The following is a 26,056-nucleotide window of genomic DNA, read 5'->3' as shown; positions in this document are numbered from 1 at the left end:
AAAGTATCAATGAAACAATTACAGCACAGTAATTCAAATGTACCTATACATCTGCATATAGGCCTACAAGCAAACAGCTCAGATGTACCTGTGGCAGACAATTGGTCTTTTTTTCACTGTTGACATGCTATCAAAGAAAAAGGGGTAAAGAGGGGAGATATTAATCTCGGTAACGTAACAGGTCTGGTATCGGCATATCCCCACAAATAGTAATGCTCTCAGCTGCTGTCCATGTTGCTCCTATAGCTCCGATTTACTCTGCTGGATTTAACATCTAAATCAAGGAGCTGACACAACACTGGACTAACAGGGCGCGAGGAAGACCAAACATACCCCCCCCCTCCCCACCCCCCCACCCCCCCCCAGTTAGCAGGTTCTAAATGCCAGTTGTCTAAACGTATCGATGAGGCCCGGGTGCATTATTAATGAGGCCCGTGGCCCGGCCGCCTGCTTGTGGAGCCGGCCTGTGGGCCTGAAAGGGAACCGTTTCGCCGAAGAGTCGTGCCAGGGCGTGACAGCACCCGGCTGAAATCGAACAAATGACAGCCGCATCCCCCGGGGACCACTCGGGGCGAGCAGATGCTCTCCGAGCGAGAGAGGGAGAGAGAGAGAGAGAGAGGGAGAGAGAAGCGGCGGCGGGCGTGCGGAGCGGCACCTGCCGAAAGGAGCAGGCCACCGCGTGTCGGCGGCTTTAATAATTGAAGGCCACCTCGCGACTCCTTTTGGCAGACAGACACTGCCCCTCCCTTCCATTTGTCTCCAGTAACAGGTACAAACGGGAGGCGAAGAAAACGGCAAATGGAATTTAGAAAAAAGAAAAAAGAAACCTTCCGGGAGAGCGTGGAATTGATTCAATCCGATTTTCGCCATCAGAAGTTTGATTTGGGCAGAAGACAGAGGAGCGGATTTTTCATCCAGGCTCTGAAAACACATGTTGCGTGTTATTTCGGGGAGGTGGTAGCATCTGGCTTTAACTTTAAATAACACTTTTAGAGGGACATTCGTTTTCAGACACAGCTCACACAGCGTTTCTGTTCTAATTCAGCTCAGCAGCATGTGTCTGTTAGCACGTGCTAATATGGTAAACCAATTAAGTGTTGTATTTGACAGTCTGACTTATGAGTTAAACTTTGTTGGATCTCATTTCACCACCCTGTATCTTTTTGTTAATTCGAGACCTCATCCTCATGTCCTAGTAGCTGTTTTTTTCTTGTACACCGTACTTGTAGTTACTTAGGATCACACAACATTTCAAAACTTTAAACCCAAAGAAAACAAATCCACACCTAACAACTTTTAGAGGCAAATCAATATATACTGCAAACTAAATTGACTACAAACGGTAAATGGATTAATAATGAATACCCAGTGCTTAAATAATTTGCTCTGTCATGTTTAATTTAAGCCGGGTAACACACGCTGCCAATTAGACACACGCAGAATCAGACTGCTGCATAGCTAAGTGCTCGGGGAATAGGGTGCGTTGCTTATTTCACTTTATGTTGCCCATTACTTTTCAATTAGTCGGACGAAGGCCTGCGCAACAGTTTGTGAGTGACAAAAAATAATTTGAGTTCGCTAACATGCATCAAGCAAAGCCGGAATGTTCATTTTGTGCATTCGCCGAAGTCGAAACTGTCCTGCAGACATTAAATGGCCAAATTCTTAAGGCTTTGATACCCATTCTAGGCGTGCCGTCTATTGAGAGACCCAATCCCTACCCATATGCTGATTCTGTGAAAATAATGCTGCAGTCCTTCACATGAACAGTTCTAATATTAGCATAAAGCAATTCAAAGGAAACCCTCTGAAGCTGCTTCACTGCCAAGCAGTCGGTGTAACACTCGGGGGAATCAGTTATTAATTAGCTAATTCTGCTGAGGAAATATTACCATTAGCCTCATAAGCCCAAGCAGTGAATGTCAGAATTGAGAGATCTTTTTTTAGATGCACAGGCATGTGCATACACACCATTTACTTATCCGTGGAAAATTAAATACACGTGTATAATGTGGGAAGCATATAATGGATTTTTTTTTTGAGGACAGGTAGATCTTTTTGCAGACCTTTAGACTGAAAATATTGCATTAATTCTCACTACTTAAAAACCTTTAAATTCTATGCTTTGTATATAATGTATATTAACAGAATGTTTTAAGAATGATCTGGGACTATGTATATGAAACATACTTAATGTTTAAAATTCTGGATATACATGTAATCAGAAGTTGAAATATTAAACATATTTCATAAAAAACACTTTGTCGCCCCATAGCCCTTTTTGTAACCCATCTGAACCTCACCTCCTGCTTTACGCCATGTCATAATCATAGTTGACACTTTCCCGACTACAAAAATGTTTGTACACCGTAGACCGACTTTTAAAATATTGGGCCTGTGGCAATGTGCAAGCTTTTCTTGTTTTATATGATCCATCAAAACCTTATTCTAGAGCTGTTACCTGCTAACATAAAGCTTCTGTTGCGGCGACAGTCACCAGGGCATTTTCTCATTGAATTCATTGATTTTTTTCTCCTCTCTCTCTCAGTGCAATAGTCTCCAATTTAAACGCCGCTGTTTATAAAACAGTCATTGAAGATTATGAGCGGTGGTGGCCGGGGTGAGCACATGGGTGAAGACAACAACAGCAGCAGCAACCTCAAAACAAAGGATTGTGATGATGATGAAGATGATGAAGATGGAGATGATGATGATAATGATGATGATGATGATGGTGATTGAACTGATTATTGTTGTTATTGTCAATATTTTTATTAGTGATATTATTAATAACATCGGCAATAATAATCATCATCACTACATTACATTCTCTCCATTAATCTTGAGTAAAACTGTTCAGATAGAGAAGTCTTACCACTTTAAGTAGTGAAACAGCTCCATTGACTGTCTGTAATGATCAACAGATCATTTGTTATTGATATAAATTACTGAACAACATGAAAACTATCTTTAACCTATCGTACCGTTTCTTCATTATATTCTGTCTAGTTCTGTCATTAACGTCCCCAGTGATGGATATGTGATTTGTGACCTTGTAAGTGAACTGGAAATGATCAAACTTTCATGTGTTTTATCATTTTTTCCCCATGTAATGCAGGTATACTTGAAACAGCAAATAAGGAAAACGCAGTGATCATTATGAACATTGATATTGATCTGAGTATTGATGCATTGCTAATTTATTATCTATTTATGCACTTATTTATTTCTTTTTGCCAATGTGCAGTGTCTAACCTTGAGCACAGGACTGGGAGGAGGCGTACAGGGGGAGACACTCATCAATATTCACTTCCAGGACAGCAAGGATTTCTTCTCTCTTAGAGACCCCATAATGCTAAGTTTATGTGTCGGGAGATCACAAACAGAATACCAATTCCAGCTCAATTAAGGAGGATTTAATGATCCATTATTTTTCAGCCCGCACTTATTGAACTCCCGCAGCCTTGAAGAGGTGCGATAGCTCAGAGGTGCTTGTCGAGAAAGAGTGACGTAATTACATAGATCAAGCACCCGAAAAATGCATAATGTAGAATTCAGGAAAATAAGGAAGATTATGTATCATTAAAATGGGAGCAGAACGAAACTACATCAAAAATGTATTTGGATGTAGATTTAATTTGTTTTATTGACATATTGGTCAAACCTGGAATCAAGGTTGAAAGCATGGTGATGATATATAAACCTTAGAGCTGGAAGTAGAAGTAAAAAAAAAAAAAACAGGTGTGCATGTATTGCAGATGCAATTTTCATGGAGTTTCAAAACCTTTCAATTAAATATTTAAAAGAACGAGCTCTCCATCTAAAAAGAGTATAATGATGGTTTGATAAGAAAAAACTTAACTTCTGCATGAAATTTGATGACCAGCAATCAAAGTATCATTTTAAATCTTCTTCTGTTTTGGTTTGATGACTACCAACAGCTTTTTGATGACAAACCTGAGTTTTAGTAAATTGCAGTGTATGTTATTGAAAAATCAGTTTACTCTGACAGTTGGTTTGCAGAACTTTTGAAGCAGTAGTTCCTTTACACTTCTGATAACTGACACTGTTGCATCATGTGTGCTTGGTAGCTGAATAAAGTGATAGTGAAACTTGCCTGACGCTGTGCCTTCCTCACCCGCTCTGCACTGGCCCCGGGTATCGAGACCCAGGTTCTGGAACATTTACTGTTCAGGGGATTCTGCAGAGAGCTGTGAGAAAGGTCAAAAAGGTCCAAGTTCCGCACACAGCGAGATGAAAGTATGTAAACCTCTGCGTCCATGTGATGCGCTACTGCCAGAGGTCATCTTATTTGAAATGTTCAATACAGAAAGAGGATTCAAGTGCAGTACAATTCAGTGCAGTACAATTCAGTCCCTTCATTAAAGAAAATCAGTCTTTAACTTCGAGTTGTCATGCATACAAACTAATCATTATGCTTAGAACTCAGCTGGCTACATTTACATGTGTTAACTCGTTTGTAAGTGTTAACTTTTTTTATTATTCAAATAGCACTTTCACATTGTTAACATAATTATCTGCATTTTATCACAACCTTATGCACTTTGGTCAAGAAGACATTTAGTCAAGGGGACATTGTCACCCGAAGAGCATTTGTTTCCTCATCAGCTGTTCTTCACAGCCATCTCCATGTTGCAGATCTTGCATATTCACCTGAGTCATCGAGCTGATGGAGCTTGCGGTGTTTATCTTCTTCTCACCCTCAACAAGGGTGGGAGCTAAAAGGAAAATGGGTACAAAAGAGCACTTTTGGGACAAACTTCGTCAGCAGAGTCAACCTCTTGCCCATTACGAACGCCTCACTATTTAACCAGCAATGTGCTGTTTTCTAGTTTGATGTATTCCTATTTTCACTGTCTGCTGACTTTACTTTGGCAAAGTGCGACATTTCAAGGTGGGCAAACTGAACATTCGTGCGTGAGAATGTGTATTTGTGAGGCAGACATGGTCATGAGACTCCATCTGCCTCTCCACACATCTCTTCAGAGGACTGATGGGTCCGCCTCATCCAAATATCCTAGCCTGAGACCTGAGCACAAAACACCAGGAAGGCATAAACCATGCATGACCCTGCAGAACTGGAGCCCTCCTAACCTGAGATTCATTGGCAGCAAAGTAACATTTATATTAATTTCTTTATTTGTTTTATTAGATTAAATGTACTTTTAAATGATATCATCTTGTTTATTGTTTTTCATTAAGTTAAATGGCATTAAGGTAAATGTCAAGGATGCGATTGCTGTTTCCTCAGTCAAAAAATGCTTAAGGATGGAGTCTGTTGGTACAATACGTGGTGTGAGACAAGTGTAACACTAAAAATACAAGTGCTTGAACATTCAGGACAGAAGAAGTGGGTAGCAACTGTCTCTTCTTGCGGGGTTGTGCTGTTACCACCATCGTAACTTTGCTCACCAGGGACTATCTGTGCCCGATTGGTCACATGACTGCGACATCACGACAAAGCTGAGACTGATCGACCGTGGTCCGGACTTGCCGGATGAGCAACATCACCCACCCCTGCAAACCTGGTGCCAGGACACACTGGCTGTTTTCGGAGGGGGCGAGAGGGCAAAGGTGTAGTTTGGGCCACAGTCTGTACCCGTTCAGCTCTTGATCCCGTGATTAGAGCTCTTGATGGCATGCGAGAGATATCAAGGCATAATACGTGTCTTTCAATCATGTTCCCTGGTTTTCCCACCGTAAAGACGACGTTGAATTATTCATCCGTCAGGTGTTCCTATAGAGATAACATGAATATTAATTCCAGCCGCAGTATCACAAAAGCATAGAAAGTATGAGCTTTAAAATGGACTTTTTTTGATATGTCTACAATACCCAACTGGGTTGAGGTCTTGTGGGAGAATCGCAGTGAACTGGAAGCAGGAATGGCAGCGGAAGTCTGTGTCATGAAGGTTAGAAAAGCTTTCTCCATCACCCCATAGGCTATGCAGGCACATATGCGCACGTTCACCCGCACACGCTTATGTACTATGGATGCTGCTCTGGTACCAACACACCTCTAATTGCTGTTTATTATTTAATTTACAGACCCTCCCCCCCTCCCTTACCCAACCCTTCATACAGCCCTCCCCTTGGTATGTGAGGCGAGCCTCTAGCAGTGTGATGCTAAAGGTATGTGTTTGTGCTGTTATGCCCTGTGGCTTGGCTGCCAGCTTATTCCCACAGATCTGAACCAGAAGGCCGACTGCCTCGGAATACCGATCACCTCGCCCAGACGGAATCCTTTGAGCTCTCTCTCTGGCATCGTCTTCTCTTTCTGCCAGTTTCCTCCCCTACTCCTCTCTTCCCCTTCTGAAGTTGACAACAAAGACATCCTCGGGGTCCCTCTTGATGTAAGACCCGCTCTTGATCTTTTTTCCCCATGTTTTTGTACCTTAAAGTTGCACTACTTTCATATTCCACTGGCACAATATTTACACTCCGCAAGACAAAGAAAAAAAAAATTCCACGTTGCCTCAAATATATGAATCGCCTTCGCCCCCTGGATCGTTTTCGATGAAAACAATGAAAATAAGGAGGCCGACGCATCCTCCGTCGCACGGCCTCCCATAGAGGAAGCGTGGGTAATCCATGCGTCTTCATCGGCGGTAATGGCGCTTTTTTTCCGCCTCGTCTTAAATCGCACGACCTGTCACTTCAATATTAAATCACAGCCGCAGTCGGCCAGGATGAGAGATTTTTTTTTTTTCCTCCTTCCCCCCATCTCATCCCACGTTTGAACATCTCCTGTCCTCGGTGATAGCGATCTCTTCCCCCCATAAAGGCAAATCTCCAAAGAGCTAATTAGTGGCGGATCGGAGTCCACGGAACGCCGCGGAGCCGGAGAATGAGATGGGCTTTGTGGGGAGAGGCCGTGGCCGACGCTGACAGAAGGTGATGGGAGCGCTGCCATAACCGTAGGCTGCTGTCTGACAGGGACAATGAAGAGGGCCTCCGAGCTTGAGAAACGGTGACAGACAGCTCCGGGGCCTGTCCGCAGGCCCTCCAGGTTTGGGCCAGGCAGGAATAATCTGTTAGGGGCGTTGCTCCCCGCATCACCCCTCTCCGCTCCCTCCGGCGTGTCCATACGGTGCCGTGACATAATTAAACTCAGCAGCTTCAATGTGCTTAATTGAATCACAGTGTGTCTTGCTTTTTTTTTCTTTTACTGCTCTCCTGCTGAAAAGTACATTTTTAAGTCCTCATAACACTCATATTCTGAAGTCATCTAAAATATGTGAAACACAAAAAACCCAACCCAACAACAAAACAAAGAAAGAAAAATAAACTAAAACTAAACTAAACTAAACTAAACTAAACTAAAAAACTATAATAATAATAAATTGTCGAGAAAGTAGTAGAGTGGGGAGGAGCAGGGCTCATAAACAAAATGTTGCTGGTTCAATTCCTTTCTGGGGCACTGCCACTGTACCACTGGGCAAGGTACTTAACCCACAACTGCCTCAGTAAAATATTCAGCTGTATAAATGGATTACATGTAAAAATTGTAACCTATGTAAGTTGCTCTGGATAAGAGCATCTCCTAAATGACAATAATTAAATGAAATGTAAACCAGCAGCACCTGTATGTTAAGTAATGCTGTTCAGATTCTGACTCAGGTGGATGAAAATAGGTTTTATCAGATCTCAGAGATACAACAACCAGTAATGTTTTAATTGTCTGCTTTACACATTTTTTTGACTACCATTAACAAAATTTGTTGTCATATCAATGTGCTCTGAACACACACACACACACACACATAAAGCAAAACAAAAAGTTGTAACTCTTTGACTCTTTGGCTGTTAGAGTGATTCTTCATAGACTGGTCAGATATGTATGGCAAACAGAAATCTGGCCGAATTCATGACAGATTTAATACAGAACAAGCTAAACACCGATGCCAAGGCTTAAGTCAAGCTCAGAGAATGTTGACACGTGATGTTGGGCAGTCTGTTATACAGGAAGGCCTAGTCATTTTACAAGATTTAAAAATCCTGTCTGGACAATTTATAAGTCAGGATTTGGGTCAGAGTTCAGGTGCTAGCACAGGTCAGGGTCCAGTTCTTACCCTGGGTCATGATCTAGGCCTCTGTGAGCCTGTTACTCAGGGCCTGAGTCAGAATTGGGTCTAGCTCCAGAAAACACAGAAAACACTAATTGGCACCTTATCTAACCAATCAGTACAGCAGCGTAACAAGCTTTTAGCCATGGTTAGAAACACATATATGATATATAATTCAAATCAAGCCATACTTGAGAGATCTTAGAGACCTTAGAGACAAAGTTCACATTCTGTGTTCTAATACACAATTAGAATTGGGATACTTTGCAAAACATGTAATTGCACATTTATAAATTCTGTCATGGTTGGATGACTAATTATTGGTAAAAACAAACTAATCCGATTTTGATTCGTTTAAAATTGATTTGATTAATTTATATTTCATTGGGTTTTATTGTTCTTCTAGGAGGTCTGTCGTGCCCTTTTTCATCATCTTAAGAATCAATCTCATTGACGTGCAAGTGTGAAACGGCTGGGATTAAAAAACCATACATTTTTATACATACTGTAATTGTTCAGAATAACAATGTAATACAAGTCAGAGAATGGAGAAAGTCATAGGAAAGGAAGAACAAAGAGAACAGGGAAAAGAACAGCAGTGGATTCAAGACAATGATGAACAAAGGAAACGTGAAGATCCAGGAAAGGACATAGAAGTGGCTATCATATTTTTATGATATATCTTTTATTTATTTGTTCAGACCTAATAATAATTCCATAAAGCTTCACAGTGGTCAGTTATAATTAATTACACTGGGACCAGTGGCTCCGGTCTTCTTCACAACTGTATGTCACAGCTGCATGTACAGTATCGTTAAGGTCAACCCCTAAATATCAATCGAATCACCAGTGTTTTCTCAAAGCCTTGAAAATGTCTATCTTCTGCACAGAGATCTGGCTTCACATGTTCTTCTTGAAATCGATGATTTTCCCAGCCTTCAAAAGAGGAGAATCGCATTCACATACATGTTTCCCCACCAATTCAAAATGTGTATCAATGGTACTTGCAATGCACATCCTTTCTGAGTTTTTGTGAAAGTCTAAATGCCAAAGTCATGTTCAGCTAATTAACTGGTCAGCATTTTGGGCAGGTTACATGTTTTGTTACCAGTTATAAAATGGAAACACTGTCATTAGCACTTAGAAATTAGTACAAGAAAAGTAACTGTCATTAGTACAAGATATAAGATAAAAAAGATGAATAATGACAGTTATGCTCCCACAACTCATTATTATTATACTGAGGTTGTATTTTATCAGATCTAGTTTAATGATACAGATTGAAATTAAATTCATTTGTTTTGTTTGATTTTTATTTTATTAATTTGTTGACAAATACATTAGCATGTGTACTAATACCATACCTCTTATGATGGATACAAAAGTTGTTTCCATCATAAATTTGTTTTATTGTATGGACAAAGAGTCCATATATAGTAACACTTCTGTCTCTGATTGATGAACATTATTCTTTATAAAGAGGTTATTGTATGTGTCTTTAGTAGTAGTAGTCTTGCCAGTAATGGAAATACCTTTTTATTACATTATTACTTTTTTTTCATTAAAACCATTGATATAAAAACAGTAGTTCCCTTCTCAGAATATACACCAGGGTCCCAAGGCCCAGAGTGCTGTGATCTCACCATGACCGGATACTCCCACTCAAAACAGGAAGTGACAAGAACCTGAGGAACCATCCACTTAATGTCCATAGCTGAATCTAGTCCACCACAGAATAGGCTGAACTTTACCTCACATTGCACTAGTGATTAAGCTAAAAAGTTTTCCTGACTGGCATTATCTGCCTTGATGTAAGATAAAAATTAATTCATCTTTGCAAATCTGTTCGTTACATTGGAGATTGTGTTTTCTGAGGGATTCACTAAAAAACTGTATTCCACCAATTCTCAGACCCTCTGTACTACACACAAGCTTCTGTTACATACAAATAACATTGGATACATAGGATCCCAGCTTAATAAATCATTAGCCTCCAAAGTACTCTCGACAGACATGTTTTTACTTTCTTCAGCAGTTGTGTAATCCAGTGAGAGCATATGAGGGAAAGTGCTAAATCTGTAACTGAAATAATTCTATAGACGTTTGGAGTCTGGAGATTTCAGGTGTGAAAATCCAAGCTGTTGACCAACTTATAGCACTGCTGCTTAACAATTATTTATTTAAACATACTTTAAATAAATAAAACTAAACTACATTCCCGGGCTTTTGCACATGGTTCTGTGTACGGTAAAGCATGGTAAGTATGGTAGGGCCTTTGTTTCAGTTCTGTTCTCGTGGCTGATGACCCGTCAACAGTGTTGGCTCTGCTGTCTCCAAACGCTGCTCATGCTGAACCCTGAGCAGAATCGCTTAGCAGTGCGGTAGTAGCATGCGCCCACTGTGACGGCTCTTCTGTTTCTCCATTCCCTGGCAGACGGTGCCGCCAGCCCATTCTGCACGTGCCATTTCCCTCCTCTTACTAAACATCCGCTCATTATCAATAAACCTCATGCAGCTGTACAATTCTGGCTTTATCTCAAATATTTACTTATGACCTACACTATTGACTATTACAGACGACTCTGTGGATTGGACATCTAATGTCATTGTCATTGTTTTTTTTTTTTTTTGTGAAACCATAGCTTATTGTTTAACATCACCATTGACAGCACTGCATACATGACAGACGTTTGTTCAATGCATTAGATAATAAGAAGATAAACATTTCACACAGATTATTGATCATGTGATCATACTTATACAATAAGCTTCTGGAACAGAGGAAATGGTCTACCTCACCTGAAAGTAAAGTTCAGCTGAAAACAGATCATAGCAGGAAACTTGTGTACTACAAGCATATGTGAAATGCCATTAAATACTGTCAATACACCTCTTGACTTCTTCTGATATTACTTGTAAGACAAGTGGTTTCTGTCTTATTTCATGTGGTCATGGTCTTCATTTGGACTGAATTTTGACATTAGATGAAATTCTAAATGCTATATTCTGCTCAGTATTTCTTCCAGTGTGCCAGTAAAAACAATCCTCTCAGCATTTTTTCATTTATTCAATGCATAGAATCACGCCTATCAGAGACAGCTCATGCACAGGTGACAGCTGAAAGTGATGGTAGACAGATGTTGTAAAACATTATCATCAGCATTAGCCATTACCCAACATTACAGGCCTCTTGAAGACAGCAATAGATCTTGTTGTCATTCTTTCATAGCCCTCAGTTTGCTCTCACTACCAAGCCTTTTGAATCAGTAAACATTCTCTAAAGACATCGGGGGTCCCAGACAAAACTATGACCTTGTAAATATTGATTTCGAAAGAAACACATTCAGCTTTGATTGGGGGTGTCTTTGAATTGTTAAGGAAGATATATATCCATCACAGATCGGGTCCCAGTTACCCATTTGGTTTCTGCTTGAGTGAAACAAAATGATCGAAAGCTTCAATGCCCAAGTCAAATTCTAACCCAAGACTAGCAGTCTATTTCCAATTTCTCTTTAAACAAGCCTTCGTATGACTTCAAACTGTCCTCAGATACAAGATATATATAATACAGGTGTTATTACCTATTTAAAATAAGGACTGCAGGAGTGAATAAAATGACCTGCCAAAGGTGCAGAAAACTAAACATTTCCAAACAAATCTTACACTGCTGCATCATATGGATTTTAGACGAGTGTAGGGGAAACGCTTTCCACAGGCAGGTTAAATGATGCATTTACCATTTGAGTGCCTCTGTGAAAAGAGCATGCATACGGCTGGGTGAGACTCCATCAGAGCTGCATTTCAGAGCATTGCATATACTTCCAAACACAGAATGCAGGTCTAGAGTGGAGCCGGCCTTGTGAAGAATTCCGGAGAGCTGGCGCGGTGTAATTTGCTAAGCTCTGGTGTAAGTGGAGGTGACAGGGCTCTAAGCGGTGACTTTGTTGCGCTCTGGGGACAAACTGACTGGAGCGTCCGTGCGAGTGTGGGAGCTGTCCTGGAGGCATCCTGCAAGGCGATCGCCGGGGAGACGGTGCCACGGCAACCAGGCCTGCATGCTTATTTCCTTACTGCAAACTCAGAGTGACCCCCCCCCCCCCCCCAGCGCCCACCAAAACACACACACAGACACAGAGACACATTTACACAGGCACAAACAATTTCTCTCTTACACCCACACACACACACACACACACACACACACACAGATATGCGGACACATTTCAATGTGACACTTACGCACTCATACACATGCACACACACAACTTCACACACGCATGCATGCATGCAAGCATGCAAACACAGTCACATGTATGAACACACTACTAGTCACTCTACAGATGGAATATGCAGCAGACTGGAGGAAATTCACCACACCATCCTTTTTCAGTTTTAATTCGGATTCATCCACACGATAGACGCGTGATTCTGCGCATGATTATGTATTAACCCCCCCCCCAACAAAATCCATATCCTCTAAAATAAAAACAAAATGTAAAAAAGCTTAGTAGACTGCCAAGGTTTGTAAAGGTCTAGTTAGCACAGGTAATGGATCAGAGATGTCAGTTTTGTGGTTTATGAGGCCCCTGGAACCTCGAGGGAGCCTGCCGTTGCCTCTGGCCATTCTCCTCTTACCTAAGGCATCAACTGGAAAAAAAACCTGATGCTTCGAGTCATTCTACATCCCTGCATCTACCTGAAAATAATTGGTGAGGCACCTTCCCACAAACACTGGACATTAAATAATAATAGCTGGCAGCCAAAACGCACGTCCTGGAAGATCCTCTCTTTTTTCTTAAAAAAAAAAAAAAAAACACAAAAATCAGTTGGGTCATAAATTCAATTGACGCCATACTTTTCGAAAGTTTATTTTCACTGCTTGTGGTATTTGCAAGGAGCAGCCGCAGCTGAATCTGATGTGCCCACACTGGTCTGGAAGTGGGAGAAAACAACCAATGAGAGTGTGAGTGCTGAGCAGTGCTGACCGGTCAGGCCACGCTGAAGTGGAGTCTGTGGAGTAGGCCTCTGTTACCTCTCCCCTCGCTTCATTTCGGCTGCCTGGCTTAACGCTGTATTTCCAAAACAGCGGAATTACCACCGTGCATAAACCACACATTGATTCAGTTACAGGTTTTCCAGAATTTTTCTTGGTGCCTTTATATGATTAGAGTCTTATCCATTGAGAGAGCGGTTCTGTCTTTCCCCTTGGTGGGGCATAGGTTGTCCACAGCTCTTCCCATATCTTGGGTGGTCTTCTCTAGTTCCCTGAAAATGTGCCCTGCTTGCATTAGGCCTCTCTCTACAGGCATTCCTTGGCCTCCTTTCTGTTTCCTTGAGGACCTCAGGTCAGGGACTGTTAGATGTTAGAGGCCAACCCTCTCAGCACGTGTCAGATTCATCCCGATCTTCTCTTTAGTGTCTACTCTTCTTCTGGAAGTGCTTTGGTTTTCTGCCACAGGGTGTGATTACTGACAGTCTTCAGGCTAGATGTAGGTCTGTGAATCACCTTGATGGATGTTCTTGCTGCTCCTTGTGTCTCCATACATATTTTAAATAAATCCATAAATCCATGTATAGATCGATCTGAGAGGACAGGCTTGAGACTAATGCTGAGGATGACAACTTTTGTGAGCGCAGCAGTGATATTTGAGCTGCCTGCGTTGTTGAGATCCTCTACTCTATCCATCAGGGTGAAGGCTGCTCCTGCATTCCTGATGCTGGCGTTGACATCAGCCTTTGTCTCCCTGTGTTTGTCCATCACCTACCCAGGTGTGAGAAGGTATCAACATTTTTTTTATGCTTACTCTCTAAGACCAACGATTTCTTCATACTTGCTACATACTCTGAGCATATAAAAAACATGCTAGATTTCAATATTCTCATTTGTTTGGTAATACAAAGATTTATTAGTGACTGACAATCTTTTCCAAAATCATAGTTTTATTGTATGTGGTACTGTGCAAATAGTAGAAAAAGAAAACTTTTTTAAAGTGACCATCACACCTTCTGTGAACATAGAGATTCGTGTCTCTCTGGCATAAGTCCATCTAGCTTTTAATGATTTCCTGCATCTGCAGTTGGGATTCTGTTTACCTCAATTATGAGCTACCAAAAAAGGAGATTCCTATTCTGAAATACTCATGGAGGACAATGCAAACTGGTTTATTCATCACCTGCAATTCCACAGTATGCACAAGAAAGAAACAAGGAGAAATTAGGCAAAAAAATCATTATTCTCTGAATGAGACATATTGGGCTTGATCAGACTGTTAAATCAAACCTCATAGGCTACTTACACATTCCCTTTAAACTATGAACCTGATTGTACTTTTATGGTAATTCCACACCATCAATGGTTCTCATTTTCTCCTGTCTCTAGGACCTCCTCCCCCAGCAGATTCCACATATTTCCTTTCATTCTAAGTCTCTAGGCAAGACAACAGGAGAAACAAGAGAAAGATATTAATTCAGAAGAAAAAAAGGATTCTGATCTTTTTTTCCACGAAAAAGGAGATGTATGTGAGTGTATATGGTACACGTAGAGTCAGACATACAGTCATATAGTCAAAACCGCTTATCTTTATTATTTTTTTCAAATTCTCACATTTTTAAATATAATCACTTCAGATAAATAACTTAAATAGATTGCTTTTATCCTCTAATCCAACTGTAATAATTGAATGTTGAAAGAATATAGCCTTGTTTGTATCCTTATCCTCTTTGGAAACAATCAAATACATCTGAAAATAGTAATAGAAATGAAAATTAAAAACGGACGTTGTGGTTGGTAGATGCAACGGGTACTAAAATGCAGATTTCAGCATGGATGGAATATATTTTTGGAATTAAATAATCATGATATTCGTTTCATGTGGCCATTTTATTTTTCTAATTAACTCATGTGTTTGTGTGGAACCAAAACTTGGCACATGCCTATGTATTACTGGTTTGTAATGTAATTTTTGTTATGTGTTTTAAGTTTGCACACAAAAGGAATGCTCCAGTAGTTGTGTGTCAAGAACCATCAGTTTTTCAAGCTACCTTTCAATTAGCCTCAAGGTTTAGGGTTCCAACCTTTCATTTCAGCAATACTAATTCAATAAAAAAGGATATTTTACTCTGACATGCAAAACATACAGTTTACTATGACTCATGCCTTAAACATGTCTCAGTTATCTTAAGCAATTGAACACAACAATGTAAAAACCGTGCCATGTGTTGTTTTGCATTTCAAGTAGAGCCCAAAGGCATAATTCAACTTTCCCACCTTTTCTAAGATTACAAATCAAATAAGGTTTCATCATTTATTCTTTTGAGCCTCATGCTTTGTGACATCCAAATAAAGATTGAATTGACTTAGCATCTTTTTTTGTCAGTTTTCCATAGCCATGAATTTCTTAGTTGCTTTACTGAACTGGTCACTTGGTAGCATGACCACGGAAAACAATGATTTTAAATCAATACTGGGAAAAAATCAACCCATCAAAGTTATATGTATTATTGCTGATTGCCTATGACATCATCTAAAAGTACAGACATTATTGCAATCATTGTGGAAGCAATCCACAGCAGTAGTGATTTGTGTTCCTGGTCAACTATGTCTGTCAGACTCATGTGTTGCAGATTATCCCACTGTACAGTACTAAATCAGCATATGACTTGTGTACACTGGCCTTTCAGTCCCCTTAATTATCAGCTTTTTGACCAAGTGTTAAGCAGTTATCACCTCAGTAGGTGGACATGAACAGTGAACATTTATCATATTGATTTCAGTTTACTAAGAACTGAAGAAGGGTGGACAAAGTGACAAAGTAACATTAAGGTATTGCTTTCTCCTGTTTCTTAGTCTTCCAGTTTGTAAAATATGTATTTAGCCCAAACTCTGGGAACTCATAGCTGGTTATATGCCATGTTCAGATGAAAATATTTATCATTGATATTTATTAATGCCCAAGTAAACTCCAGACTGTATTCATCATGTATTCATTTATTGCATAGCACACAGGTACTGGTGATGCTGTGCTTTCAGGTGATACAGGTCTTTATGCTTTGTCTCACAAGGATATGCTTTTTCAGTATTGTCACAACTCTTTGTAGCATCTCTGTAGAAAAACACAGGGAGGCTTAGTTGTCAGATTGATAGGATCTATCAAATGGCTTAAGACAATTTGTGTTCAACATCACAGTTTTGCTTAAGTGTGAATCTCAGGCGACGCAGTCAGGCGGGTAAAGCGGGCACATTCAGGAGCACTGCGATATGGCCCCGGGCCACGGAATGGAAACGGCTTCCTGAGGTAAATTGAAATTGTCACCGTGGCTCTTCTGACATTTTGCGTTTCGGGTTGCAGGCACGGAGGTGAAAGGACACGCGCTCATAAATTTCACAGCCGCCATCTGAGGAATCAGCGGTGTCGCGGTCTGATGATGAGACTTTCGATCAGTCGACCGTGCTCTTTCCTGGCCTGCCACTGGGAGAAGCAGCCATTCAAATGGCGCCTCCATTACTGACTTGCTCTCTTTGACTGACTCGTTCATTCACTCACTCATTCATTCACTGAGTGACTCCCTTGGCAGTTAAGTGCACTGAGGGCAAAAACATCAGCAAAGTAGTCACAGCCATCAAACAGTTCCTCCTTGGTTCTTGTTTAATTAGATGTATGGTGGTACTAAATAGGATCTGTGTGATGGCAGAAATCCATACTAGGCCTTCCATCACGTCGTGACCAAGTCCAGTTATTATGCAGGAAATGCTCAGTGTTTGTAAGTTAAAGAGTGAACGCTATAGGCAATTATGAAAAAAAAGCTGACAAAAGGGAAAAAGAAAAAAGAATGAAGAATAACAATGCAAAAAAGTGCCTCTGGGTAATAGGCTGTAATTAAAACATGGTCTAAAGTGTTTTTAATGGATTTGCATAAATTAAATATGATGTTATTGTAGAAAATGTGAATGTTTCATAATAAAGCATTCAATTTTAATCCCAGTATGTTTTGATTATGATTATGACTGTAATATTATTATTATTATTATTATTATTATTATTATGCTGAATATTTTCCGAGATGAACTATCCCACATTACTGGTTATGCATGCTGCGTCCAACCTTGTGACAAGATTGTAGGAAATTAATAGACCTTTCATATGAAAGGATCTTGACTGGCTGGAGGCAGAGAGTGCTGTAATGTAGGCTGTGATAATTGCGCCCTGCCCTGGGAAATGGCATCAAGGCCAAAGCAGTCATGGCTGCAAACCAGCACATCCTCTAATTACAGGGAGAACCTGTGCAGGCTCCGGATGCTAATCAGTCTCTCGGAGACTCCGGCTTTACACGTGGTTACTGCAGATTTATGCCGCTTTCCCATATACTTTTAATAAAGATGGTATTTCGCACTGAAGGAAAAAAAATATCCGTTCAAATGCAAAGTTTCCATCATGAAAGTGAAGTGGAGGATTATTCCAAGTACATTCCAGAGAGTATAACAAAAAGGAAGGGTGTGGGACAAAAAAAAAATCAAAGAAGCACAGAGGAGTGGGAAAAAATGATAAAGAAAAAAAGATTTGAAATATTTAAAGTGTCCCCAACAGGTGGTCAAGAGACCAGTGGAGGGCTGTGGATTAATCATGATTAATAATGCATGCTTGTTATACTTATGTAAATACACATTGCTCTCCCTAATTGAAAAAGGAAGGGTGATCCATAATCTAATGGCAAATTACTAAATTAATTTGTATGCGCTTGTGTAATTAAATGACAATTAGGTTCGTTTTAAACGCAGGAACTTAATCACGTGTGAGCCGCATTGGTTACTGCATTTAGTCCCAGAAAACTGGTTCTAACACATAAAAAGAAAAGAAAACTCAACTCAGCTCAATGCTTTTGGTAAATGCTTCTGGCTGCCTGTCGCCTGAGTGACTCACCACTTACGCACATCACAATGTGCCCCTCGTTATTCTGGATCATGGACTGCACAGTTTGACAGGGTTTTGTGCCTGTAATGGTATTGGTCAGGATAAGTGAGCAAATACATTTAGACAGGCAATTGTCAGAATATACTGTGGTAAACCACTCAAAAACATGGCATCATTGGGCTCCTGACTGGAGTAAGGTAAGTCAGTAAGGTGCCCTCCTTGAGTGCAGGTTGAGTCTAACAGCCCAGGCTCAGCTGTGTCATAAGTCATCTCTAAGTATCATTTCACCCATGCCTGTCTGTATACATGTCCTGACATTTTTTAAGGCTCCAGGAATGTTTTGTATTGTTAATTTCTGTAACAATCAGTAATGAATCAGTGAGTACTTAAAATGTGCTTAAAAGTGTTTCTTAAATTGAAAGGTGTTACTGAATCGTAAAGGTGTTAGTTAAACTTAAGATGACCGTAGCAAAACAGAATCTGGCCATTTCCTTATTAGGCAGTATTTTTTTTCCACAGGTGCACTGTGGAGGTTGAAAGTGCAGGGGCTCTTGCTAGCTGTTTGACAGTTGTAACAGTGTGTTGTGACCTGTAGTAGATAACCCTGTAGTCCTGCAATGTTACCTTTTGATATATTCATGAAAATATTCAATGAAACACTGCTCATAATTAATTAGATTTTTTTTCTCCTCTTCCACAATATATTTAATGAAAGATGACTTTTCGAAGACGAAGAGACACTGAGACACGCAGACATAATTTCTCACTCTGATATTTCCTTCTATAATCTAAGGTCCATAGGTTTACTGATGGCATAAGAGAATGATTAGATGTACTGCACATTTATTTAGAGTAATACAAAACTTTGAGTACTATGTGAAGTAAAGAAATTTACAAAGCATTACAAGATTACAAAGCAACTGCACCATCATGATAGCTCATGGACAAAAGTAAGACTGGATTTCTTTGAGATGACTTAAGATTTAGTAATGACTTAAGCCTTAAGCTTACTCTTGAACATTGTGAAGATGCTACACAGTTCAGCTTTTGTCACAGAGGTGGCAAGCCTTTCTTCTGCATCTGCATGCATTTTCATTGGAGCTTGATTATCTCCACTGTTCCCTGTTAGAATAACTAGGCTAATTGGTAACTTCAATTAGACACTTTGCAATTGAATAATTGAAGAGGATAGGCTATATATAAAAAAAAAAACAAAGTCAGTACAACTGTGTGAGTGGTCAACCAGGGTGTGATGCAGGTGTGAGGGGAAGGGAGGTGATTCAGAGAGAGGTGCAAAATGAGGACATTGAGGAGAAACATAAAAATGCTGTTTGAAATTTGTACTTTGTGTGTGTGTGTGTGGGTGTGTGGTGTAGCGTGGTTGGTTTGAGGGGCTGTACTGTAGAAGTGATATTTGTTTATTTATGTCTGGCATTTAAATGTGGAATGACAACTGTGTCATTTAATAGCTTCTGATAATGCCTCAGTAAAACAGTAATTGTACCACGTCTCTGAATATGTGTTTGCCTATATGTTCAACTAAACCTCTGGGTGTATTAATCCACATACATTCCATGTTGCACCATTCAACCCACATACAAAAATAAAAGGTGGTGCAGCTGCAGGTCCTCTGGGTTGCACCTACCGAGGCTGCATGGGAACAGAAATGAGAGAGGAGGTCTGTCTTTGCTGCGCTGTCACGGTTTACGATTAGCAACTGCTAATTGTCCACTGATGGCAAGGAGCACGGTCAAACCTGAGCACTTCTTTTCTTGTTGCTCTTTGTTTTAACTGCTGGGTCTTGCCCACTTCCTCTTGTGCCTCCACCTGCCTGGCCTTGTCTACCAGGCAGTCTGGCACTGGTGGCTCCGTGCCCTATGCAGCCGCCAGGCCGATAGGCCGTTCAGATATATGCTCTGGCACAATCCCCCACAGGACAGAGCCAACGAAACACGTCAGGGTACAAGCAGTACGTCCATGTCTGAAAAAGGGTTTTTGACTCCATAAGACTTCTCTGACCATTAGAAATTATAATTCATAAATGCACAAATTTTTGTCCATGGTGATGTAGCCTTGTTTTGATACTGAGAGAAATGTTACATTTTGATTCCAGTTGTGTCTAACATTTGTCTCTTTTTAAGACACAAGTTACCTTGGTTCCATCAGAGTGTGAATTAGCTAACTATGTGGCCATCTTTTTAAGTCATACTTTAAGGAGGCCTCAATCAAAAAAAAAAAAACTGCATTTGAATATGTCTAGGGTAGGGTGTTAACCTGAAGAAGAGGATAATATATAAAGAATGTTACAACACACTATAGAACACCAGTTTGTGTGGCTTTCCGGTATTCTCAAAGCTATTGTCATATGGTTTTAATTTGGAAAAAATAATAACATCTTAATATATTTATGAGTAACTGCACCACCATGTTCAATGGTTGCAGAAATAACAGACGTTATTTGTACAGATATTTGTTTACAGATGGATTGCAATTTTGAATAAATACATGGAAAAATAATCATGAGTAATTTATTGTACTTGTTATGTTGGTTAATTATACTTCTGAATACAAAATCTTTCATTTTGGCTTTTTTTCCTTTTCTTGTCAGTACATTTTACCCTCTGCCTTGCATATTTAGCAGGAAAGCAGCAGGTGTGTGTTGCAATATCAAAGATTCTCTATAGTATGTTGTAAATGGTCTCTGACTGTAAAATTATAAGACTATGTCAAAACCTGATTGGTCCACCAGAATTCAAATGCAAATGAACTGCTGAGAGTACCCTAGAAACAACTCTTCCCATGGAGAGAGTCTCACATAGGCACTGCTGGGCCAAGCCTTATAAAATTCATGATATGTTAAAAAAGAGGCTTCTGAAGCTTTTTCTATAACTCAGGATGGAAACCTCATAGATAAGAAATAATTGATTAACATCAGGGACTGTGATTACCAGTTGCAGACACCCCAGGGCACTTTTTTTAAATATACTGGATTACTAGTGTCTCTTTCATCTACATTTTATTAACTTGATTCACTCTTAAAAAATCTCTTTCACAGCTGTTCCCATTGATGGCGGAGATGAGCACCCAAAACAGTTTAACAAACTTCATTACCCTTGCTATGAAAACAAAAAGTAGCATAAATTTGTGTAATGCTGACTAATCCATTTACCTATTTTTTATAGTTTTGGTCAAATATTTCAGGAATTCTTTTGACAAATTTATCCTATATCAGGGTAACCTTGTATCTCTTAAAATACTTTGTGTTTTTAACTACAATCTAAACATGGACAGTATTAATATTTAAAGATCTATTAATGTGTGTGTGTGTGTGTGTGTGTACGTATAGTGCAAATGTAAATGGGATGGTGCCCATTTGTTCATTTAAAAGAAGTGCTTTAATATCTTTTGCAGATCTTACAGACAGAAAATTTCCAAATATGAAACCTGTACCTCTGAAATAATTACAATTAAATACTAGCCTTGGGGAGCACAAACCACAAATCTTTCCTTAATTTTGTGGATCGCACTGGACATCATTTTACATAATTTGCTTTGGCACATGGGCATATTGCTATTATAAGCTATATGTAGGTTAACATCTGTACATTTTCCTTTGCCATTTGGAATTCCTTTGGCATGTCTATTAATGGCAGTCCAATTAAGATTGTGTTTGGAACAACTGAGATATTTCTTCCAGTAATTCCCAAGATACTTAGGTCTGCCTTTCAGGTAAGTTTGAATATGGCAATAACTATATCTGAACAGTGCGGCAGATGTAAATACGGGGTTAATTAATATGTATTCACAGATTATGCTATTCAAATTAATTTAGTCTCTGCAAAATGAATCTCAATTACAAAAGAATCAGAGCATTAAAATGTATGATCATTGTTTTATGCTGAACTGAAAATATTACAGGTCTTTTGAACTCTTGCAAATGATGTGCAAATCATTGCAGTATTACAAATGCAACTTTCTCCAGACAATCATGGACATAGACTTTGCTGAATGACTGGAGATTCTAACACATCATCATGAGTTTGTCATTCAGTAATAAAAATGAAAAATGGTGTGCAAGTAAAAAGAGGTTATTTAAATGTGTTCCTCCAAATGTTCATGCATTAACACAGCACTCAAAAGAACAGGAACAGGGCTTAGCTTGGCCTGTCAGCAGGTGCTTTTGACCTTCAGTCATATCATTTATATTGATTCATGGGCCAAGTGTTGGTTTAAAAAATTAAATTGCTGGGGAAATAGTCATAATGCAAATTTGAAAAAGGTAAAATAAAATGTGCAAATAGATAACATTGGATGTTCAGCCTGCATAAACAGAGAAGTGGGATGCTGGGGAAATTTTTAAAATATTTTTTAATTGGACACAAATCGGACTGTTCTGTGACAACACAGAGCCATCGAAGAGATGACGTAAAGAAGGCAAGAATAAGGAATCTGCACTGGAATTGAGGATAAATGAATTTGTGCATCATTGCTAAGAGTGATTACCAGAGAGAGCAGGTGAGAGGACATATAATTTTTAAGGGAGAGCGGTGTGGCGGGCATGCTCTTCATACAGGATGGGTTCAAGGAATTCTTCGCTTTAGGGAACGCAGCTGACGGCGTAAATACATAGCTACAGCCATGTCCTGAACTGTATCTGAAATACACTGCACCGATTTCAAATATTTGAAATGAGTAATTCACCTTCAGATATGAATTTGGAAATATATAAGATTCACAAACAAAAAATAATAAATTCAGGTTTTAGTTTGAGCTGACGTCTTTCAAAATCTTCGTTAACTAACTGCATTCAATAATTCTTAAACATGCACTGCTACTAGTAGTCGTCAGGAAAAAGCCAGATTTATCTAAAATTGGTTAATCCTTAACGTCTTGCTCATTTGACTTGTTCACTGGCTACACAGAGCATGGGGAAAAGTTCCCAGCTAATTTAGCTGACTATTTTCAAACTATTTCAGTCTTGGCGTGCTAGCAGCGGCGTGCTGGTTGCGTTGCTATAACAACGGCGTCTTCTTCGTCCAGCAGGCTTATGTGTGGACAACAAGTGCGTGTAGAACAAGGAGACTGTAAACATTGACTTAGCTGACTGCTAAGCTATAGGCAAGGTTTAATATAGGCAAGGTTGTTTTATGTAGCTGTGACATAATTAGCCACATTTTGACTAGTTTAAGTTTTCTTCCCGTTTGGTCGCTGGCAACCTCGGGTTACCTTAACGTGAGCTAACTTATGTAGACAGATACTTAAATGGATGGCTAAATTAGATTACCGTGAAGTTAGAACCTAACGTTACTTAGCTAGGCTACCCTGCAATCTGGCTTCTTATTTTCATTCCTCCTTGATTACCAAGGAAAAAAGCATATTCGGAGTAGGTAGGTTGAGGTTTTTCTAAACTAGGTAATGTATTCATTGTCATGTGAAAATTGTTTGAGATTGTTGTGGTAGGTAACGTTACATGGGAAATGAATCACTGATTAGTAAGTGATTAGTTTGCTAACGTTATAAGTTAGTTAACTAAGTGTGTAATTAAAAAATGGCCCCTGACCATATAGAAAAACTTGTGTCGTATGTAAATGTTACTTGTCTGCATACTGTTTGCAGGAAAATGAACACACCGGCTGTGCCCAGGGAGGTTGTGCCAATGCTACCTGAGATAACCAATCTAGATAAACTTTTTAGCTTTCAGGAAAAAGGGAATTCGAAATCCAGGTGAGCTATGTTTACTTCAAAAACAGTATCGTTTTCTTTTCGGCGACAGACAATATAGTAATTAATACCATCTGTCAAATATTTTGTGCATAATGTACGCCAAAACAAGTCACCTGAGATCACTGCGGGTGCACGTTGAATGTGAACCTGCAGTCTTCACATTCAGAAGCTAAGGTATTTTAAGATAAAAATAAATTAAGCGATGGTCACTGGAGTCTTTTTACAGTTGTGCATGATAGGGTCACTGTGACATGAAAGACTGCAATCTTTGTACAAGAGAATATCAAAGTGCTCTTTTTCAAACATATCAAGAGCATAACTACATACTTGCTTAACGTTATTGAAGGAAATTTGCGATTACAGTAATTACCTGAATCGGTTTTGTCAGCTCTAAGGACTAGCAAATTGATTTCATGAATCCCGTTTTCTTAAAATGTTTCTCAAAAAACATTTGTTTACTCACTTATGTTCATTAGGAAGGAGGCCTAACATTGTAATTGGGAGTTTAGCTTGTGTGAATTGTGCTCTCTCAAGAGATTTCACTCATATCTTGTCGCAGATAGGTTATGGTTGCGTGTTTAAGTTTAAAAAGCAAGTAGCCAAAAAGCTTACATGTAATATATGTTGATGCCATATGTGTAAAATATGTGAAAATAGGTGTAGTCAATGCATGTCCTCTTTTTAAGGACACAGAGTAGAGGCAAAGAAGCTGAATCAGGTGGTCCTGTGAAAGAAAAAAGCAAGAAAACCAGCCTCACTAAAGATGAGGTCGCACTGTAAGTAGTCTTCTGTGTCTTTCAGCAGTCAAGTTAAAGTTGTTTATTCATTTGAATCACTTGTATATTTGCATTTCTGACTTCAATCTGAAGGTAATTGCCATATACCCTGTCGAGTTAACAACATTGTGTACAACATTCTGTTGTACACTGTTTTTATAGTCTTGAATCACTGTAAATAAGGAGTCATGGTTAACCTGTGATGCAGGTTGAGAGATTATGGTACATTATAACCTACATGGGTGAGAGAGCCAGACACCGGGCCAAGTTTAGCTCAAAGCGTATGTTAATTACAAGTGGTCCTCCCCTATCTATACCAGCAGCTTTTCTCTGTTCTGGAACCTGATATTCATGTCTCTCAATATAGCTAGAGGAGGTTAGGAAACTTCTCAACATCTTGGATCTGGTATGTATAATGTTGAGAGATTTCCTAAGTCTGGAATGAAACTTTCATTTTTAATGATAAATCATGAATTATTCCTTTTATTGTATACACTTTGCTTTCAAAGGTACAAGTCAGATGAAATGTGAAAATGCATAACATTACAATTTATCTTTTCACTTAAGTCATACTAATGGTAACAACGTCTGCACCTGTTGAGCGAAATGGAAGTGGAAATGAAAAGTTGAATATTGAAGAGCAGCTTCAAATGTGCTGTCTTTCCGAACTCTTTTTTTTAACCTTTCAATTTTCTTTGGTTTTTCTTCATGCTTCATCCTTTTCCCACCTTGCCAACACATGAAGGAAAGGAGTGTGATAATTTCTGAACACAACCAGCAATGTCAGTTACTGCATTGTGTGGTGATGTGTCCTCACCACTTTACTTAACATAGTATTCAGTGATTCAGTAGAAACACGTATGCTAGCCAGAAAGGAGTTTGATCAGACAGTCTAACCATATTGTTATAAGCCAGTTACTACAGTTCTCAATCTTTTTAACAGCCTTTATCAATATATAGTAATTACTATGATGCTGCATTTCTTGAATGCAGGTATTGCAAGTAAAATAAAAGCCATCTATAGCTGTTTCATTGTAGTAGTTAATAGTGAATCCATTTAGTAACAGCGCTGGAGATTGAGAAGCAGACATGACAAGGTGTCTGTGCAGCAAAGTGTCTTGAAGGCGCAACAGAGACCAGACTGTTTCGATTCAGATATTGAGAAATTTAAGTGAAATAAAAACACATTGTTATCAGTCACTGATGTCATCAGTCTTTGAATCTTAATTGTCATTAATCAAGTCAGTGTTATAAACTTCAGAGATCATAACGCTGAATTTACATTTACATTTATTCATTTAGCAGACGCTTTTATCCAAAGCGACTTACATAGGTTACAGTTCTTTACAATGTTATCCATTTATACAGCTGGATATTTACTGAGGCAATTGTGGGTTAAGTACCTTGCCCAAGGGTACAGCAGCAGTGTCCCAGCGGGGATCGAACCAGCAACCTTTCGGTTACAAGCCCTGCTCCTTAACCACTATGCTACACTGCCGCGCTCAGAAGATTCAGAAGGTTTTTAATCTTTAAATTGTTTAATCTTTAAATTGTTGTTTAT

General features: G+C 39.4%; 1 protein-coding gene across 1 annotated transcript in view; it reads left to right on the top strand.

Moving 5' to 3' along the window:
- Positions 1–403: 403 nt before the first annotated feature.
- Positions 404–26,056, top strand: part of ttc29 (tetratricopeptide repeat domain 29) — a 72,043-nt gene continuing 46,390 nt past the window's right edge. Inside the window, exons 1-4 of the mRNA XM_036551875.1 lie at positions 404–511; positions 5,437–5,595; positions 6,195–6,374; positions 24,413–24,495. Coding sequence (XP_036407768.1) covers positions 404–511; positions 5,437–5,595; positions 6,195–6,374; positions 24,413–24,495 — 530 coding nt within the window. The remainder of the gene's footprint in view (positions 512–5,436; positions 5,596–6,194; positions 6,375–24,412; positions 24,496–26,056) is intronic.

The sequence above is a fragment of the Megalops cyprinoides genome, chromosome 18, assembly GCF_013368585.1.
Source record: "Megalops cyprinoides isolate fMegCyp1 chromosome 18, fMegCyp1.pri, whole genome shotgun sequence".
Classification (NCBI taxonomy): domain Eukaryota; kingdom Metazoa; phylum Chordata; class Actinopteri; order Elopiformes; family Megalopidae; genus Megalops; species Megalops cyprinoides.
Note: the sequence above shows the minus strand (reverse complement) of the source record. Positions and strands in the feature narration are given on the sequence as shown.